This window comes from Gobio gobio, assembly GCF_949357685.1.
Source record: "Gobio gobio genome assembly, chromosome: 14".
Lineage (NCBI taxonomy): Eukaryota > Metazoa > Chordata > Actinopteri > Cypriniformes > Gobionidae > Gobio > Gobio gobio.
The window spans coordinates 2,848,116-2,869,938 of NC_137107.1; the positions used below are offsets into that span (position 1 = coordinate 2,848,116).

The 21,823-nt window shown below is 39.4% G+C and overlaps 2 protein-coding genes across 4 annotated transcripts in view; one reads left to right on the plus strand and one right to left on the minus strand.

The window, feature by feature from the left end:
• The window catches only part of cdkn2aipnl (CDKN2A interacting protein N-terminal like), a 5,017-nt gene extending 844 nt beyond the window's left edge, over positions 1–4,173 (plus strand). The window contains exons 2-3 of one of the 2 annotated variants that reach the window (XM_079834237.1): positions 1,061–1,172; positions 4,037–4,173. In XM_079834237.1, coding sequence (XP_079690363.1) covers positions 1,061–1,172; positions 4,037–4,042 — 118 coding nt within the window. In that variant the 3' untranslated portion in view covers positions 4,043–4,173. Of the gene's footprint in view, positions 1–1,060; positions 1,173–4,004 lie in introns of both variants that reach the window. The other variant, XM_079834238.1, reaches the window with a different exon arrangement.
• A 10-nt stretch (positions 4,174–4,183) lies between these two features.
• ube2b (ubiquitin-conjugating enzyme E2B (RAD6 homolog)) lies at positions 4,184–18,329 on the minus strand. Of its 2 annotated transcripts, none has more exons than XM_079834235.1 (6): positions 18,023–18,329; positions 10,354–10,434; positions 10,233–10,258; positions 8,649–8,738; positions 8,461–8,549; positions 4,184–4,740 (listed from the first exon to the last, which is right to left on the minus strand). In XM_079834235.1, exons 1-6 carry the CDS (start codon positions 18,064–18,066, stop codon positions 4,612–4,614), a joined length of 459 nt encoding a protein of 152 aa, XP_079690361.1. In that variant the 5' UTR covers positions 18,067–18,329; the 3' UTR covers positions 4,184–4,611. The 2 variants fall into 2 exon arrangements, with proteins under 2 accessions (XP_079690361.1, XP_079690362.1); XM_079834236.1 differs by having other exon boundaries at positions 8,461–8,540; positions 18,023–18,227.
• Between the last annotated feature and the right edge of the window lie 3,494 nt (positions 18,330–21,823).

A 21,823-nucleotide genomic window follows, 5' to 3' on the forward strand; every position in this document is an offset into this window, starting at 1 on the left:
TAAACCATCATGAAATTATAAACGATCAATGAAACTAACATGTATAATATATCACACAAATTTGTATTGTGACTAACGAGTATTGTAAATACATTGTTTACATGAATATATAATGAGCGCGTTCACGTGACGTATTCCGCTTTGTGTTATAAACGCAGGGAATATGTTTTTTAAAGGTAATAGTGAGTTTTTATATCCCAATTCTAACAAACATTTGCGCGTAAATAACTCTGATTCATTTGTGAGGTATAATTTTGTAAATGCGTGAAAGACAAGTCGGAAACTCGGAATTGTGAGGTAAAAGTCGCAATTAACCGTTTGTTTTTTAATTCCGTTGTGAAAACAAGCTAAACCATCATGAAATTATAAATGAGCAACGAAACAGAAATGTATAATATATCACACAAATGTGACCAAACCTTTGGTGTTTCTAACGAATATTGTAAATACATTGTTTACATTGATAATGCATATAAAATGAACGCGTTCACGTGACATATTTCGCTTCGTGTTATAAACGCGCGGAATAATGTTTTTTAAAGGTAATTGAGAGTTTTTATCTCCTAATCCTAACATCTATTTGCGAGTTTAACTCAGATTCATTTGTGAGGTATAAACTTGCAAATGCGAAAAGTCGGAAACTCGGAATTGTGAGGTAAAAGTCGCAATTAATCTTTTGTTTTTTAATTCAGTGGTGAAAACAAGCTTCTATATTAAACCATTATGCAATTATAAACGATCAATGAAACAGAAATATGTAATATATCACACAAACGTGACCAAACCATTGTTGTGACTAATGAATGTGGTTACTAATACATTGTTAACATTAATAATGCATATTATGAAAGAACTGTATTTATTTACAAGACTCCATATACACCGATAAATGTATTTCATTCATGTCTAATTGCTTTTTATGCACTAAACACGACTATGATAATTAAAACGTTCCCCTTTTTACTGACCATTTAACCTGAGGTGTAATTCCTGAGTTTAAGGGATTGTGGAATGTCTCAAACGGTGTCATGTGACTGTTCATGTGATCATGTGACTGCAGGTATAACCCAGAGCTGCTGGAGAAGGTGAGTGAGATGGCCGAGGGGATTGTTGTGGAGGACGCTCCTGTTTTTAAGACCAGAGATGAACTGATCCAGCAGCAAAAACAGCAGGTAAACCTTTCCCACAATGCTTCATGTGAGGTCTGTTAACGCTGAAGATTTGGAGCCAAATTACAGGGCTGTAAAAATGACTTTAGAAAGATGGCATCATCATCATTTTACTTCTACACAGAGATTGGTAGATCTATTAGTGAGATCTGTTGACTTTATCAATCTGTGTCGCATTATAATCCAACGATCACCGTTCAAAAATGGGAAACAAGTAGGGCTGAACGATTAATTGCATTTGCGATTATATCGCGATATGATAACACGCGATTTCCTAACCGCAAAGACGTGACACGCGAGAGTAAAGTCTGCAGAAGAAGTATCAACTTGGCACGTTACACATGCCTGGCCTAAAAGAAAAAGAAAAAACTGTGTTTAATCTATCTAATATTGTGTTGTTCATACTATAGGCTACAATCGAGGCAGGAGAAAATGTTCTCTCCAGTGATTCTGAGCGTAGATTTTAACTGCAGGTGCGCGGTGGCGCTGCGTGTGTTTTAGAAACACCCGTATTCTGATTGCTTCCATTATCTCTCTCACACACACACACAAACCATAAAATAATATTTCATAACGTTCGGAAAGGTTGAAGCGAATTGCAATGACATTCGCAGGCTTCATTGCACAGCTGTGAGAAACTTTGCTTGATGTCGCGCTTACCGTGTGTGTTCTCGCCCGCCGGTATTTTCCCTACAAATGCTCAACGAAGGCTTAATTTATGTCGTTTAGAGTGCAGTGTGCGTACATATTAAAAATAATAAACTCACTGACAGAAGGCTTTCCGTATCAAATGCTCGCGCCGCGCTTTGTGAAGAGTGCTCGCGAGCGCGCATCTCAAAATGCTTTTATGACACAAAATTAATGTAAACACCGTCAGTAATGTCTTAATGAATTAAACAGACACGACAAACCACATCTTATATTTCAAAAGAGATCTGTGCATTAGTATGAGTGCACATCTCCCGCTGTCTATGATGATGTCATCATTAATAATCAAGCAACAGTAAAGCTGAGCGAGAGAAAAATCACTCACAGTTCTTAAATACTGAAAGCACTCTTTGTTCATTGCTTGTAATATGTTTTTTTGTTCCTCTTTATGATTTACTAGCTTTTATGTTTTGCAGCTATATTAGTTTATATATTTAAAATTAATTAAAATGTTACAATGTGTAGTTATTTATTTTAAAAAGCACTTATAATTACATATAATAAAAAAGATTAAGTTTTTAATAAATTAATAAGATTAATTATTAAGGAAAAAGTTCAGGAATTGTTTTGGAATCGGATCGTGAGGTGCCAAAATATTTCCACCATTACTATACAATGATGTATTGTTGAATAATACAGAAGAAAAAGAGTTAAAAAAATAATCGCATATTAAATCGCAATCGCAATATTGGTTAAAAAAATCGCAATTCGATTTTTTTTCCAAAATCGTTCAGCCCTAGAAACAAGCACTTTTTGTGTCATTTTCCCCAAGTTTGCGTGCCTGTAACTCCGGAAGTAATAAAGATATCTCAATATCCTTCTAGATTTTGGTTAACAACAAACACTTCTTTTTGTATATTCATTTTAAAGGCCTTATATGACACAATCCCAAAGATATGAAGATCTCAATGTGGCTCCATGAGTAAAATGTGGTTCACTTTGCACAATATCTGAGGAATAAATAACTCTAAATGACAAACATCCACTGAAGTGGTCAAGTTGAGGCACATTAACTTGCTCTCAATTATGTATTTATAAGAATCTATACTTGAATGAGTTTTAGGGATATTTGGAAGATGCGATTTTGTTCATGAAGCCACCAACAGTTCAAAAACAAGGTATCATAACTACACGTTACCAAGTTGACATCCCATTTACTCTGGAACTGAACCATAATGGGCGATAAAATGTAAGATTTCAGAAAAAAAGTTGAATGGGAATAAGAATCTAAAGTGATATGAAGATATCTGTAACACTTCTTGAGTTACAGGCGTGTAAACTTCAGAACAATGTTTGTTTTTGGCACTCAGAGAGGTGTGTAGTATACGAATGAACCACATTAGGTTCATCATGGAGTCACATTGAGCTCTCCATATCTCTGGGAGTGAACCATGTAGGGCCTTTAAAATGGAGATGCCAAAAGAAAAGTTTATTAAGAATGAGAATCTAGAAGGATATTGAGAGATCTTGAATACTTTTAGATTTACCCGCACGCAAACTTAGGAAACGGAACATTTATGGCACTCGGACAGGGATGTTCGAAGCAACCGAGTTGATAGAAAAACATGATTTATTTCTAGTCTCAACATTATTTGTTCTTCAGATATTCCTCTTTAAAAGAAAAAAGTATCAGCTGAATGCAAAGTGACCCGGATTTGGTTTTTGTCCACTGAAAATGTGTACATTTTACTCATGGAGCTACATTGAGGTCTCCATATCTCTGGGATTTAACCATCAAGGGCCTTTAAAATGGAGATGTCAAAAGAAATGTTTCTTGTTAACCAAAATCAAGAAGGATATTGAGATATCTTTATTACTTCTGGAGTTACAAGCACGCAAACTTGGGGAAAATGACACGAAAAGTGCTTATTTCCCATTTTTGAACGGTGATCGTTGGATTATAATGCGACACAGATTGATAAAGTCAACAGATCTCACTAATAGATCTACCAATCTCTGTGTAGAAGTAAAATAATGATGCCATCTTTCTAAAGTCATTTTTACAGCCCTGTAATTTGCCTCCAAATCTCCTGTACTCAGATTTTGGCTTTCTTCAAGCATTTCTTTAAGAGGCAGGGACCCGTAAACGTGTCCTGATGTTTGATTAATGTGCCTTAACCCGAGCAGATCTGATCTGTGTTCTTCTATCTGGTCTGCAGAGGTGACCATCGCTGGATCAGAACCGCCTCGTCACATGATGTACATACACACATGACCAGTGTTTGTTTATGCTTTGTTAAAATAGGGTTTTTTTGTATTAGCGTTTGGCTACAATAAAGATGAACTCATTCTCTTCACTCCAAGTCTGAAAAATGTTTTATTCTTTTTTTATACAGCATATTAGAAGTATAAATGTTCTTATGATAAATTCACAAAAGCTAACTCTGGAAACGTATTCCTGCATGTAGGACAGCGTTCACACCTGGGTTTTGTGTTTTATTTGAAGCACAAACAAGTGAGCATAAAGATGTTATCAAATACAGATACAAAAAGATGATCGTCGATCTTTCGGTGCGTTTAAAGGCAAAACGGGCGTGAGATTTCAAATATATATCACTGATGGTTCACTCAAAGACGGATATGTGTTTCAATAATCTGCATTGCTTTAAATCCTCAACCGCATCAACAGCGCAGCTCAAATTTAGTTAGCAATAACTTACCATGCAGTTAAAATAAATAAGCACACACATGATGTCAAATGTTCCTGTGAAATGGCGGCTCTCGGGTCTGAGCGTTACGAGTCGACCCAGCTCTGCTCCACGATGGCAGAAACTCTCTTCTCATATTCACGTTTGTTCTCCTGATAGAGCTGAGCCGCTTGACTGTTGGCTGGGCTGTTCGGGTTGGGCTCGTCCAATAGAGACTAAACACAGGAATCATGGGAAGAAATCTCAATGAGCCACAACAGGTCATATTCACCCCAAAACAACCACTCCTAGCAGACGGATCTGACAACACCTGCAGGAACACTTCATTCTATCGCCATTTAAAGCTGCACTGTGTAACTTTTTTAGTTTATTCTTAGCTAAACACACTTAGTTCTTTCAAATATGTGCTCATTAATGTATATTTACTTCTTTCAAGTAATAAAGTATTCTGGTAAGTTTATAATATGCCATTGTAAACACATACGGGTGAGGGTTCGAATGCGGGTCGCCATGTTGATCCTCCATCTTGAAAGTACATTAGCCAAAGAGGGACATTCCCGTAAACTCAAGCTTGGCCTTTGGCGTTTTAAACAATTTTAAAGGGTTAGTTCACCCAAAAATGTAAATTGTGTCATTAATTCCTCACCCTCATGTGGTTGGACACCCGTCAGTCCTCCGTTCATCTTCAGACACAAATGAAGATATTTTAGTGTAAATCTGATGCTCTGAAAGGCTTCAGATAGGCCTCCATTGGCATTCAGTACACTTATACTCACAAGACCCATAAAAGGCACTAAAAACGTCGTTACAAAGTCCATCTCACCACAGTGACTCTACAATCTTATAAATAATCATTGTTAAAAGCCAGACACTTTAGTCTTTAAAAACCATTTGCTATAGTGACCTTTTGGAGTAGAAACAGGGGGAGTGGCTTCATTGCATCAGAGGCGTGTCACTTTGCTCACAGCTGATTGGTCTAATTTCAGTTTGAGATCTCTGATCCAGAACATAACCTGCCCTGAAGCAGGTTAACCGGAGCATAAGTTACTATGGAGATGAACACAGCTAAAAGCCAAACCACTTTAATGGCACCTAAAACCCAGGATTAGCACAAACTAAGCTTAAACATATCTGGCTAGCAGCTAAACCGGCTTCATGGTACAGGCCCCAGGAGAACTTAAATTCATCTAAAAGATCCATATCTACTGTTTGAGAAATTACTTCTATTTAATGAATAAATACAATTACAATAGTAAGACACCATAACGCTGTTACCAATCAAATCACTAACAATAAAACGCATGGCCCTGAAGTTGCATCTGAACTGGTACAATTACACCATAAATAATGTTCAGATTCATTTAACAGTCACAGAATCCTTTATTCAACCGATTTGTTCAAAGCAGCTGATTCATTTAAAGCTCCACTGTGTGATATTTCCCCCATCTAGTGGTGAAAAGGTATATGACCATCCAGTGAATATTAGTTTCTGTTCCTCTTGATTTGGTTTTAACTCCTACGGTGGCTGATTTAGTCCAAGATTAACATGGCTTCCAGCTCGCCCTCGTCCACATTGGACACGGAGCCATCGAGTGTTAAAACGCCAAAGGCGAAGCTTGAGTTTACGGGAATGTCCCTCTTTGGCTAATGTACTTTCAAGATGGAGGATCAACATGGCGACCCGCATTCGAACCCTCACCCGTATGTGTTTACAATGGCATATTATAAACTTACGAGAATACTTTATTACTTGAAAGAAGTAAATATACATTAATGAGCACATATATTTTTGAAAGAACTAAGTGTTTTTAGCTAAGAATAAACTAAAATAGTTACACAGTGTAGCTTTAATAACGAAACGCTGCTGAATTAGCAAAGACGCAGTTTAAAAATGTAATTTTTATATTAACTTCTTGTTTATTGAATGTTTGTATAAATCAGTATCAGTTGCAATCACGCTTATATTCATGAAAATGGCTCTCTTGCTCTTGACATATTGCTTAATTATATTCTATGTTATATAAAAAAACAAAATCTCTGAATTTTGTGGGTATTTATATTAATTTTGGGCATTTTTGAGACAATGCTGCACTGATTCTGATTCCGGCAGCACAGTAACAAAATAAATCACATTATACAGAAGTTATTGATTGCATTTTAAGCTGTAAGTTTTACATCAAATCACATTAATGATGTTAAATCAGACAATGCTCCGGCAATTTAGTGATATTCTTGTAGTTGTGGTCTTAGGATTTTATCTTAAAATTCAAAAAATGGTCTTAAGACCGGTCTCGAGTACTACAACACTACCGTTAGCATCTCGCTCGCATGTTGATATTAATGCGATAATATAAATTTGATATTTTCAAAAATAGTGGCGTGTTCCTTTAAATAGCGATAGATTTAAATAGCAATATTTTCTTTGCAATAAGTTTAAATAGTAGATACTTTTTATACTTTTAAATAGTGGCAGATACTATTTGCACCTTTGTGTTGGTGATAACTATATAATGATATAAATGATTATATTTATTAAATGGATGCCGTCTTTTTGGGACAATAAAGCCTCCCTACACCGAACCCTCAACACTTTATTATTAAACACACTTTTAGAATATTTTCTTCATTTTTCCTGAAAATCAATGCCTTTCTGATGTGTTATGGGGAATCAAACTCATGCGCCTCATCTCTACACTATTGCTACTGTTGACAATCCAGTGGTTTCCTTAATTTTGTCTTGACCAATCAGATGTCAGTGGGCGGAGTTAGTGTAAATAGCCTCCGCCAACAAGGCTCTTAGTGTAACTAGACACAGCGTTTAATTTTTTGGCACATTTGCGACAATTTGTTTTTCTTCTCCACCCTTGTTAATGAGGGAAATGTTAAAGGTACCTCAGAACATGTTAAATAATGCAGATTTATAAATTATTTTCTCTCTTTAAATGAATCTTCGCAAAATCACTGTTGGGGGTATTGCATTACAAGTAACGTAATCGGATTACTTTTTCCAAGTAACTAGTGTGAATGGGTATTGTAGTTCTAATTCAAAGTAGTAATGTGCGCACATCTAGAAGATTTAGGCACATAGAGAGTTACACAATATTGTAGCGCGTCATGATTTTTTTTGAGGTCCACTTATATTGTTATCAAACATTTTTACATCAAAAATAGGGCTGTCAAAACATTAATCGCATCCAAAATAAAAGTTTGTGTTTACATAATATATGTGTGTGTACTCTGTTGATTATTATTTATATATAAAATACACACACATTCATGTATATATTTAAGAAATATTTACATGTATATACATTTATATAATCTATAATATATATCAATATAAATGTTTTATATATATATTAAAATTATATTTTTTTCTTAAATATATACATGCTTGTGTGTGTATTTATATATAAATAATAATTGACAGAGTACACACACATATATTATGTAAACACAAACTTTTATTTTGGATGCGATTAATCGCGATTAATCTTTTGACAGCCCTAATAAAAAAATATCCTAATTTAGAGGTAATGAGCTATTTTCTACCCTGTTGTTAATGGGTGTGTCATTCAAACGTCCACTGCTCTGATTGGATAACAATTTTGCATATTAAAATAGTTTTCAACGTCCCCGCCATTACACATTACTAACGTTAACTAATACAATCTTATTATAAATTGGATAGACGTTACATTTTTCTTTATAATTCCTTTGCACTTTTGTAGTTATTTTTATTATAAGAAAAAAGTTATTAAACCTGTTTTAGTACGTCAAAACTTATTTCAGTATCGCGATAATACCGTGATAAAAGCAATTATCGCAACATGAACATTTGATTCCGTCACATGCCTGGGCGGCATCTTATATAGCTTAAGTGCCAAATTCATGTGGCCCTTTATAAATGTAGGTGTAACAAACCCATCATGCACCTGGATGGATGTCAGAATGGAGGAAACGTCGTACGTGGGACTCCAGCGATTCTGAAGGATGTCTAAACATATACTGCCATCTGCATACACTGACACACACACACACACACACACACAACAGAAGATCATCAGTCACTAACACTGCAAACGCTGGGCATCGCTTCAGCGCTCGACTCTCAGCAGCTCACCGTTCGGGTGGAACATTTTGGAGATGAAGCGAACCGTGGGAGGCTTGTTGGGATATTCTTCTGAAAATTCAATTACGAGTTTAAATGTCCCTGCAGAGAGAGAGAGAGAGAAAGAGATGAATACACATCAGACACAGTGTTAATTTCGTTGACGAATAATTTGTGCCCGAAGCGTTATGAATCAGTGAGTCGAATCAGCGGCTCGGAGCGTTATGAATCAGTGAGTCGATTCAGCGGTTCGGAGCGTTATGAATCAGTGAGTCGATTCAGCGGTTCGGAGCGTTATGAATCAGTGAGTCGATTCAGCGGTTCAGAGCGTTATGAATCAGTGAGTCGAATCAGTGGTTCAGAGCGTTATGAATCAGTGAGTCGATTCAGCGGCTCGGAGCGTTATGAATCAGTGAGTCGATTCAGCGGTTCAGAGCGTTATGAATCAGTGAGTCGATTCAGCGGCTCGGAGCGTTATGAATCAGTGAGTCGATTCAGCGGTTCAGAGCGTTATGAATCAGTGAGTCGATTCAGCAGTTTGACGGTTTGACACGTGATCCGAATCATGAATCGACTCACTGATTCATAACGCTCTGAATCGACTCACTGATTCATTACGCTCCGAGCCGCTGATTCGACTCACTGATTCATAACGCTCCGAACCGCTGAATCGACTCACTGATTCATAACGCTCCGAACCGCTGAATCGACTCATTGATTCATAACGCTCTGAACCGCTGAATCGACTCACTGATTCATAACGCTCCGAACCGCTGAATCGACTCACTGATTCATAACGCTCCGAACCGCTGAATCGACTCATTGATTCATAACGCTCTGAACCGCTGAATCGACTCACTGATTCATAACGCTCCGAACCGCTGAATCGACTCACTGATTCATAACGCTCCGAACCGCTGAATCGACTCAATGATTCATAACGCTCTGAACCGCTGAATCGACTCACTGATTCATAATGCTCCGAACCGCTGAATCGACTCACTGATTCATAACGCTCCGAACCGCTGAATCGACTCAATGATTCATAATGCTCTGAAGCTTCATGATGCCATATTTTGAAATCGTCATCACTATATAAGTCGTTATTTAGGGTTTTTTTGCGCACAGAAACTATTCTCGTCTTCATAAAGTTATTGTAGAGCCGCTGTAGTGAGATGGACTTTGTAACTTTAGTCTTTAGTGTCTTTTAAGGGTCTTGAGAGTGTAAAGTTGAGCCAATGGAGGCCTTTCAGAGCATCAGATTTACACTAAAATATCTTCATTTGTGTCTGAAGATGAACGGAGGTCTGACGGGTGTCCAACCACATGAGGCTCAGTCATTAATGACACAATTTACATCTTTGGGTGAACTAACCCTTTAAGGTTGGGCACAATATGGACTTAAATGAAAATGAATAATTTTATCAGATTTTTGCATCCAATTAATCGGTTAACCAAAAAATGTATCATCAAAAAAATGCCCAAAAATGGCACATTAGGAGTATTTTATCACTGCTTTGAAACAATCTGTCTTGTAGAAATAAAGCTGAGGCTCTCCTGATGTATTGCCTATAGAGGAATGAAGGGCTGGCTCACCATCTTCAAAGGGAGTTCCTACAGGCCTGCAAGGAAACAAGAACAACGGTAACATTGACGGAGAATAAACATCTACTGTATCAGCTGCCATTACCCATGAGCCTCCATTCAGCAAACATACCCGAAAATCACAGCGTTCCACAGCATGATGTTGTTTTCTGAAGGAGCACCACTGACGCCAGTCGGAGGATCTTCCTGAAGTCTGTGAACCAATGAGAGCAAAGGAGTCTCATTATAGGGCTCAAGAAACAGCAGAAAGCCAGCTGTGGGACAACAGTTCACTCAGACACAAGTCTTTCCCTCAAGTATGAACTTAAGGGGCGATTTCCCCTTACCTAAGAGAATAACTTAAAGGGTTAGTTCACCCAAAACTGTAAATTGTGTCATTAATGACTGAGCCTCATGTGGTTGGACACCCGTCAGACCTCCGTTCATCTTCAGACACAAATGAAGATATTTTAGTGTAAATCTGATGCTCTGAAAGGCCTCCATTGGCTCAACTTTACACTCTCAAGACCCTTAAAAGACACTAAAGACTAAAGTTACAAAGTCCATCTCACTACAGCGGCTCTACAATAACTTTATGAAGACGAGAATAGTTTCTGTGCGCAAAAAAACCCTAAATAACGACTTATATAGTGATGACGATTTCAAAACACAGCCTCATGAAGCTTCGAAGCATTATGAATCAGTGAATCGATTCAGCAGTTCAGAGCGTATGAATCAGTGAGTCGATTCAGCAGTTCAGAGCGTTATGAATCAGTGAGTCGATTCAGCAGTTCAGAGCGTATGAATCAGTGAGTCGATTCAGCAGTTCAGAGCGTTATGAATCAGTGAGTCGATTCAGCAGTTCAGAGCGTTATGAATCAGTGAGTCGATTCAGCGGTTCAGAGCGTTATGAATCAGTGAATCGATTCAGCAGTTCAGAGCGTTATGAATCAGTGAGTCGATTCAGCAGTTCAGAGCGTTATGAATCAGTGAGTCGATTCAGCAGTTCAGAGCGTTATGAATCAGTGAGTCGATTCAGCAGTTTGGATCGCCAAATTTCAGCAGTTTGGCGGTTTGACACGCGATCCGAATCATGATTTGACTCACTGATTCATAACGCTCTGAACCGCTGAATCGACTCACTGATTCATAACGCTCTGAACTGCTGAATTGACTCACTGATTCATAACGCTCTGAACCGCTGAATCGACTCACTGACTCATAACGCTTCGAAGCTTCATGAGGCCGTGGTTTGAAATCGTCATCACTATATAAGTCGTTATTTAGGGTTTTTTTGCGCACAGAAACTATTCTCGTCTTCATAAAGTTATTGTAGAGCCGCTGTAGTGAGATGGACTTTGTAACTTTAGTCTTTAGTGTCTTTTAAGGGTCTTGAGAGTGTAAAGTTGAGCCAATGGAGGCCTTTCAGAGCATCAGATTTACACTAAAATATCTTCATTTGTGTCTGAAGATGAACGGAGGTCTGACGGGTGTCCAACCACATGAGGCTCAGGCATTAATGACACAATTTACAGTTTTGGGTGAACTAACCCTTTAAAGGAACACTCCACTTTTTTTGAAAATAGGCTAATTTTACAAGTCCCCTAGAATCCATTCAGCCGATCTTTGTATCTGGCGGTAGCACTTTTAGCATAGCTTAGCATACATCATTGATTCTGATCAGTCCATTAGCATCTCATTCAAAAAATGACCACAAACACTTTCAATATTTTTCCTATTTAAAACTTGACTCTTCTACAGTTACATCGTGTGCTAAGACCAACTGAAAATTAAAAGTTGTGATTTTCTACACCGATATGGCTAGAACTACTTTCTCATTCCTGCGTAATAGTCGCGGATCTTCGTGGCCGTGCCATGGCTGCAGCGGCGCAATGATTGGTTGGTATTCTGTGAAACATGGTGGTAGTTACACCTTCGACTTACTATCACAGCCCTTTACAACACACAGAACCATGGCTAATCACAGCTAAAGCCACAACACAATTTGTCGGCCTGAAACTAAAAAAAATTATAAAGCTATAAAGTGTCAAATTCACGTCTAGTTTTATGCTTGAACTTTGAATGCATTCGCGCGTCCAGAGCGAGATGGACACACGTATAAAGCAAAGAGCTTGAAGAGAAATTGACGTTGGTCCTTTTGCGCTTTTCATAGTGGTTGTGCGGCCGCGAAATTGAAAAATACTACTGTTATTGTGTCACGAAATGTAGTTTTAAGAGTTGTTCAGTGGAGAATGTAGTAGTTTAAAGCTCAAATCTGTGGTTTATTTGTAAAGATGGCGCCTATTTAAAGATGTTGTGAGATCCCGCCTGGAACAGCCTCACCTCGGCTAGTCCTCCTGACTTTAGCCGCTGGTAAACGAGACATGTTTAAATTCACAATCTATAGCTTCGGTTCTATTATATGAAACGTATAAGACATTAATGACTTGTTATAATGTCAAACGACTTCTTTAATTCTGTGAGTTTTTCTTCATCTCGTTCAGAAATGTACGCATGACTGCAAGTGTTCAGTGTCAGTGGTTGCGATGTGTGATGGTTAAATCGGTGTATTCTTGCAACAATTTTTCATCGCTAAGATGGTCAAAGGGTTCCCCCTTCCCTAAAAACTCTGGTGTAATGAACTCTCGCTGTTGCTTTGCTGTTTGTTTGTTCACACCTCGGAGGTATTTTTATTTGCTACACTATGTGATCAATTAAAACGTTTTGGAAGGTTTCATTTTGTGTTCTGCACTCTTAAATGATGCTGTGCTCATTTGTTTTACACAATATAGTAATAAACTTAATGCCATTCAATTATTTACAAACCTCCTAAGTTCATAAAATAGAAGCGTTAATGGTTTTAATAATACTTTATGAAATGGTTCATCACAAATTGTGAATTTACGTTGGATTAATGACATTTCATTTTTGTTCAGCCATTTCTTTCTCTTTTTTTTGTCACGCGTCGTCTTATTTTTTACGATTTCCAAACCTTAAGTTATCCTTAGGGAAATGACCGTTAGGCTTAAGGGAAACATAAGGGCGAACTCAAGGGAAAATTACACTTCATGTGCTTTATGCAACCGGGCACAGGCCTTCAGATGGACCTATAGGGTGTGTTATTGCTGACAGGCTCAATCTGGCAGAAGAGCAGCATCAAATCCACACATTCAGACGGACTTCACTGGACTGGGGCTGTTGTTTGGCTGATAACAGTTATGATGAATAGACACTCTGTATCCGGCTGACTTTGAGTTCTGCATTTATCAGCAGTCGAGTGTGTTTAATAAGGGCCGCTTCAGACCCACTGTAATGGAGGACAATCAGGGTGTGTCCTTCAGTCCACAGAGACTTACAGATCAGCTACAGATCAGCTATTTAGATCGCTAGAGGCGAACTGCAGAAAACGAGAGAGCACAATAGCACCCCAATGGCTGGACCTGAGTGAAGGCCGGGTCAGTTCAGAGCCTTCTCTCTCCTTCTGATCACATGACGAGCACAGTCTGCAGAGTCACGAGTTCACTATGGAAACGATCGCATCATTAACTCACCCTCCAGCCAGTTTTTGTAAGAAAAATATCCATATTTATAACTTTAAATAATCACTGGCTGCCGTAGACGAGTCTAGTTCCGGCGGAAGATGACCTCTGACCCGACGCATGACCTCTGACCCGACGCATGACCTCTGACCCGATGTAGGATGTAGGAGTAGCGTAAGCTCAGGTGAGAGTAGACGACCTCTGACCTGACGCATGACCTCTGACCCGACGCATGACCTCTGACCCGACGCATGACCTCTGACCCGACGCATGACCTCTGACCCGATGCATGACGTAGGATGTAGGAGTAGCGTAAGCTCAGGTGAGAGTAGACGAAAAAAAGTTTAAAAAAACAAAAATAAAATAAAGTTTATTCATTCATTTCCACGGGCCAAATGTTATTTTAATTCAAAATATTTTGTTAATTTTAAACCCTTCAACTCAAATTCATGCAGTTTTGCTGAGTATGACTTTATGTAATTTCAGTGCATATGGCCATTAATGAAGCTGGAACATTAATGTAAATGTGTATATCAAAATAAAAACAGTTTTTTAAATTGTTCTTACATCATTACTTTTCTCGTACGCAAGGGTCAGAGTTTGCGAGCAGGTGCGCACATTTTCCCGTCAAGTTTGTTTTTATAAATCACAACTTATGCGTCAAAAGTGGCGTACGCAACGGTTATAAATGAGCCCCTGACGCATGAAGAGTGACCTCTGACCTGACGCATGACGAGTGACCTCTGACCTGACGCATGACCTCTGACCCGACGCATGACTAGTGACCTCTGACCCGATGTATGAGGTAGGATGTAGGAGTAGCGTAAGCTCAGGTGAGAGTAAACGACCTCTGACCTGACGCATGACGAGTGACCTCTGACCTGACGCATGACCTCTGACCCGACGCATGAAGAGTGACCTCTGACCTGACGCATGAAGAGTGACCTCTGACCTGACGCATGACGAGTGACCTCTGACCTGACGCATGACCTCTGACCCGACGCATGACTAGTGACCTCTGACCCGATGTATGAGGTAGGATGTAGGAGTAGCGTAAGCTCAGGTGAGAGTAAACGACCTCTGACCTGACGCATGACGAGTGACCTCTGACCTGACGCATGACCTCTGACCCGACGCATGAAGAGTGACCTCTGACCTGACGCATGAAGAGTGACCTCTGACCTGACGCATGACGAGTGACCTCTGACCTGACGCATGACCTCTGACCCGACGCATGACTAGTGACCTCTGACCCGATGTATGAGGTAGGATGTAGGAGTAGCGTAAGCTCAGGTGAGAGTAAACGACCTCTGACCTGACGCATGACTAGTGACCTCTGACCCGACGCATGACCTCTGACCCGACGCATAACAGGATCTAGGAGTAGCGCAAGCTCAGGTGAGAGTAGACGACCTCTGACCTGACGCATGACGAGTGACCTCTGACCCGACGCATAACAGGATGTAGGAGTAGCGTAAGCTCAGGTGAGAGTAGACGACCTCTGACCTGACGCATGATGAGTGACCTCTGACCTGACGCATGATGAGTGACCTCTGACCTGACGCATAACAGGATGTAGGAGTAGCGTAAGCTCAGGTGAGAGTAGACGACCTCTGACCTGACGCATGATGAGTGACCTCTGACCTGACGCATGACGAGTGACCTCTGACCCGATGCATAACAGGATGTAGGAGTAGCGTAAGCTCAGGTGAGAGTAGACGACCTCTGACCTGACGCATGATGAGTGACCTCTGACCTGACGCATGACGAGTGACCTCTGACCCGATGCATAACAGGATGTAGGAGTAGCGTAAGCTCAGGTGAGAGTAGACGACCTCTGACCTGACGCATGATGAGTGACCTCTGACCCGACGCATAACAGGATGTAGGAGTAGCGTAAGCTCAGGTGAGAGTAGACGACCTCTGACCTGACGCATGACGAGTGACCTCTGACCTGACGCATAACAGGATGTAGGAGTAGCGTAAGCTCAGGTGAGAGTAGACGACCTCTGACCTGACGCATGATGAGTGACCTCTGACCCGACGCATAACAGGATGTAGGAGTAGCGTAAGCTCAGGTGAGAGTAGACGACCTCTGACCTGACGCATGATGAGTGACCTCTGACCTGACGCATAACAGGATGTAGGAGTAGCGTAAGCTCAGGTGAGAGTAGACGACCTCTGACCTGACGCATGATGAGTGACCTCTGACCTGACGCATAACAGGATGTAGGAGTAGCGTAAGCTCAGGTGAGAGTAGACGACCTCTGACCTGACGCATGATGAGTGACCTCTGACCTGACGCATGATGAGTGACCTCTGACCTGACGCATAACAGGATGTAGGAGTAGCGTAAGCTCAGGTGAGAGTAGACGACCTCTGACCTGACGCATGATGAGTGACCTCTGACCTGACGCATAACAGGATGTAGGAGTAGCGTAAGCTCAGGTGAGAGTAGACGACCTCTGACCTGACGCATGACGAGTGACCTCTGACCTGACGCATAACAGGATGTAGGAGTAGCGTAAGCTCAGGTGAGAGTAGACGACCTCTGACCTGACGCATGACCTCTGACCCGACGCATGATGAGTGACCTCTGACCTGACGCATGATGAGTGACCTCTGACCCGACGCATAACAGGATGTAGGAGTAGCGTAAGCTCAGGTGAGAGTAGACGACCTCTGACCTGACGCATGATGAGTGACCTCTGACCTGACGCATGATGAGTGACCTCTGACCTGACGCATAACAGGATGTAGGAGTAGCGTAAGCTCAGGTGAGAGTAGACGACCTCTGACCTGACGCATGATGAGTGACCTCTGACCTGACGCATAACAGGATGTAGGAGTAGCGTAAGCTCAGGTGAGAGTAGACGACCTCTGACCTGACGCATGACGAGTGACCTCTGACCTGACGCATAACAGGATGTAGGAGTAGCGTAAGCTCAGGTGAGAGTAGACGACCTCTGACCTGACGCATGATGAGTGACCTCTGACCTGACGCATAACAGGATGTAGGAGTAGCGTAAGCTCAGGTGAGAGTAGACGACCTCTGACCTGACGCATGATGAGTGACCTCTGACCTGACGCATAACAGGATGTAGGAGTAGCGTAAGCTCAGGTGAGAGTAGACGACCTCTGACCTGACGCATGATGAGTGACCTCTGACCTGACGCATAACAGGATGTAGGAGTAGCGTAAGCTCAGGTGAGAGTAGACGACCTCTGACAGTTCAAACTCAAGCTCCTCCCACATTTATCTTTAAAAACTCTAATTTTAGACTCTATTGGTGAGCGGTGTTGTGTTTTGCTCTATCCTCTGCACCATAGACTGTAAAACAATATGGCCGTAGGATCTGAAGAGCAGTTCTGAAGCGTAAAGTCGGGTCGAGCTGGCCGTCGCCATCTTGTCAGCGCGTTTCACTCATCATGTGTCGGGTCAGAGGTCACTCGTTGGGTCAGAGGTCATATTCCGCCGGAACTAGACTCGCGTACAGCCGTTATCAGAAGCCATTGATTATCGTTATAAATATGGATATTTATCTTACAAAAACACACGGCGTTGCTTCAGAAGGCCTTTATTAACCCCCTGGAGCCATATGGCATTTAAAATAAATATATTTTTAATATTTAGACCATTTGATTGCTGAGTGTGAAGAGATTATAAAAGTGTTCAATCCTTACCTGTGATATGAAATAACTTCTAAAGCATACTTAATCTTAGTTAATGTCAACACATTCATATCAAAAGTTGAATCTTAATATTATTGAATGGATCTGAGCTGACATGAACCAATTTGTTTATTAGCTAATGTTTACAAAGATTAAAAAGTACTGTAGCATATATATCTCATGGTTTTGTAAATGTATTAACTAACGTTAACTAAAGGAACCTTATTGTCAAGTGTTCCCACTGTTTAATGAATAAAAGCAGTCCAGAATGGCGATGAAATACTGTGTTTACTGTGATGCTCTGTCACGTTATTGAGCAGAAATCTGTCCAGTAAGGACTGAGTCTCCAAACCTACACCAGGAATGCTTTCCAAGCCTGCTTATGATGGCCAGGAGTGCTGTCTACCCTATGGAGAGGTTATATAGTATATTATATAGAGGTTATATAGTACTGAACTATGGTCCTGTGGAGGAAAACAACAGGAATCAACTCTGGCGCTGGCCTAGCTAACGCTGCTAAAGCTAGCCTCGAGTATAAACACAGCGCGTGAGGCGCTACATCAACACATAACACTCGTCGGAAATCACAAACCTCTTAAAGTCTCTCATAAGCCGCCGTCTCGCCGGAGTAGACATGCTTTAATAGCGCCTTATTATGTCATAAAACGAGCAGGAGACCGTCAGGTTCGGGGGATCGGTGCGATGCGCTGGTGACGTCACGCGTGACGCCATGGACCTGGCAACAACCGCAGTGGCCAAAACTGTTTTTTACACTACAAACAATACAAAACAAATACAGTCAACCAACAACCAACACAAAACAAACACAGTCAACCAACAAACAACACAAAACAAACACAGTCAACCAACAAACAACACAAAACAAACACAGTCAACCTAAAAAAACAAAACAAAACAAACACAGTCAACCTACAAAACAACACAAAACAAACACAGTCAACCTAAAAAAACAACACAAAACAAACACAGTCAACCAACAACCAACACAAAACAAACACAGTCAACCAACAAACAACACAAAACAAACACAGTCAACCTAAAAAAACAACACAAAACAAACACAGTCAACCTAAAAAAACAAAACAAAACAAACACAGTCAACCAACAAACAACACAAAACAAACACAGTCAACCAACAACCAACACAAAACAAACACAGTCAACCAACAAACAACACAAAACAAACACAGTCAACCAACAAACAACACAAAACAAACACAGTCAACCAACAAACAACACAAAACAAACACAGTCAACCAACAAACAACACAAAACAAACACAGTCAACCAACAAACAACACAAAACAAACACAGTCAACCTAAAAAACAAAACAAAACAAACACAGTCAACCTACAAAACAAACACAGTCAACCAACAAAACAAACACAGTCAACCAACAAAACAATACAAAACAAACACAGTCAACCAACAAAACAATACAAAACAAACACAGTCAACCTACAAAACAATACAAAACAAACACAGTCAACCAACAAAACAAACACAGTCAACCTACAAAACAAACACAGTCAACCTACAAAACAACACAAAACAAACACAGTCAACCTACAAAACAATACAAAACAAACACAGTCAACCAACAAAACAAACACAGTCAACCTAAAAACAATACAAAACAAACACAGTCAACCTACAAAACAACACAAAACAAACACAGTCAACCAACAAAACAATACAAAACAAACACAGTCAACCTAAAAACAATACAAAACAAACACAGTCAACCTACAAAACAACACAAAACAAACACAGTCAACCAACAAAACAATACAAAACACACACAGTCAACCTACAAAACAATACAAAACAAACACAGTCAACCAACAAAACAATACAAAACAAACACAGTCAACCACCAACAAACAACACAAAACAAACACAGTCAACCAACAAACAATACAAAACAAACACAGTCAACCGACAAACAACACAAAACAAACACAGTCAACCTACAAAACAAACACAGTCAACCAACAAAACAAACACAGTCAACCTAAAAACAATACAAAACAAACACAGTCAACCAACAAAACAATACAAAACAAACACAGTCAACCTACAAAACAACACAAAACAAACACAGTCAACCTACAAAACAATACAAAACAAACACAGTCAACCTACAAAACAACACAAAACAAACACAGTCAACCAACAAAACAATACAAAACAAACACAGTCAACCTACAAAACAACACAAAACAAACACAGTCAACCTACAAAACAATACAAAACAAACACAGTCAACCTACAAAACAAACACAGTCAACCAACAAAACAATACAAAACAAACACAGTCAACCTACAAAACAATACAAAACAAACACAGTCAACCAACAAAACAATACAAAACAAACACAGTCAACCTACAAAACAAACACAGTCAACCTACAAAACAACACAAAACAAACAACCAACAAAACAATACAAAACAAACACAGTCAACCAACAAAACAATACAAAACAAACACAGTCAACCTACAAACAACACAAAACAAACACAGTCAACCAACAAAACAATACAAAACAAACACAGTCAACCTACAAAACAACACAAAACAAACACAGTCAACCTACAAAACAACACAAAACAAACACAGTCAACCTACAAAACAATACAAAACAAACACAGTCAACCTACAAAACAACACAAAACAAACACAGTCAACCAACAAAACAATACAAAACAAACACACTCAACCTACAAAACAACACAAAACAAACACAGTCAACCGACAAACAACACAAAACAAACACAGTCAACCAACAAAACAATACAAAACAAACACAGTCAACCTACAAAACAACACAAAACAAACACAGTCAACCTACAAAACAATACAAAACAAACACAGTCAACCTACAAAACAACACAAAACAAACACAGTCAACCAACAAACAACACAAAACAAACACAGTCAACCAACAAACAACACAAAACAAACACAGTCAACCAACAAAACAATACAAAACAAACACAGTCAACCAACAAAACAAACACAGTCAACCTAAAAACAATACAAAACAAACACAGTCAACCTACAAAACAACACAAAACAAACACAGTCAGCCTACAAAACAATACAAAACAAACACAGTCAACCAACAAAACAATACAAAACAAACACAGTCAACCAACAAAACAACACAAAACAAACACAGTCAACCAACAAACAACACAAAACAAACACAGTCAACCAACAAACAATACAAAACAAACACAGTCAACCGACAAACAACACAAAACAAACACAGTCAACCAACAAAACAATACAAAACAAACACAGTCAACCAACAAAACAAACACAGTCAACCTAAAAACAATACAAAACAAACACAGTCAACTTACAAAACAACACAAAACAAACACAGTCAACCTACAAAACAACACAAAACAAACACAGTCAACCTACAAAACAATACAAAACAAACACAGTCAACCAACAAAACAATACAAAACAAACACAGTCAACCAACAAAACAAACACAGTCAACCAACAAAACAACACAAAACAAACACAGTCAACCAACAAAACAACACAAAACAAACACAGTCAACCAACCAAACAACACAAAACAAACACAGTCAACCAACAACCAACACAAAACAAACACAGTCAACCTACAAACAATACGATACAAAACAAGTCAACCTACAAAACAATACAAAACAAACACAGTCAACCTACAAAACAATACATAACAAACACAGTCAACCAACAAAACAATACAAAACAAACACAGTCAACCAACAAAACAACACAAAACAAACACAGTCAACCAACAAACAACACAAAACAAACACAGTCAACCAACAAACAATACAAAACAAACACAGTCAACCGACAAACAACACAAAACAAACACAGTCAACCAACAAAACAATACAAAACAAACACAGTCAACCAACAAAACAAACACAGTCAACCTAAAAACAATACAAAACAAACACAGTCAACCTACAAAACAACACAAAACAAACACAGTCAACCTACAAAACAACACAAAACAAACACAGTCAACCTACAAAACAATACAAAACAAACACAGTCAACCAACAAAACAACACAAAACAAACACAGTCAACCAACAAACAACACAAAACAAACACAGTCAACCAACAAAACAATACAAAACAAACACAGTCAACCAACAAAACAAACACAGTCAACCAACAAAACAACACAAAACAAACACAGTCAACCAACAAAACAACACAAAACAAACACAGTCAACCAACAAAACAACACAAAACAAACACAGTCAACCTACAAACAATACGATACAAAACAAGTCAACCTACAAAACAATACAAAACAAACACAGTCAACCTACAAAACAATACATAAC

Coding starts and splice junctions, on each gene's coding strand:
- ube2b (XM_079834235.1), bottom strand. CDS start 18,066: ATGTCTACTCCGGCGAGACGGCGGCTTATGAGAGACTTTAAGAG. Junction 10,435..18,022: donor CTTATGAGAGACTTTAAGAG/GTTTGTGATTTC, acceptor ATTGGTTCACAG/ACTTCAGGAAGATCCTCCGA. Junction 4,741..8,460: donor CCATTCTGACATCCATCCAG/GTGCATGATGGG, acceptor TCCTGTGTTTAG/TCTCTATTGGACGAGCCCAA.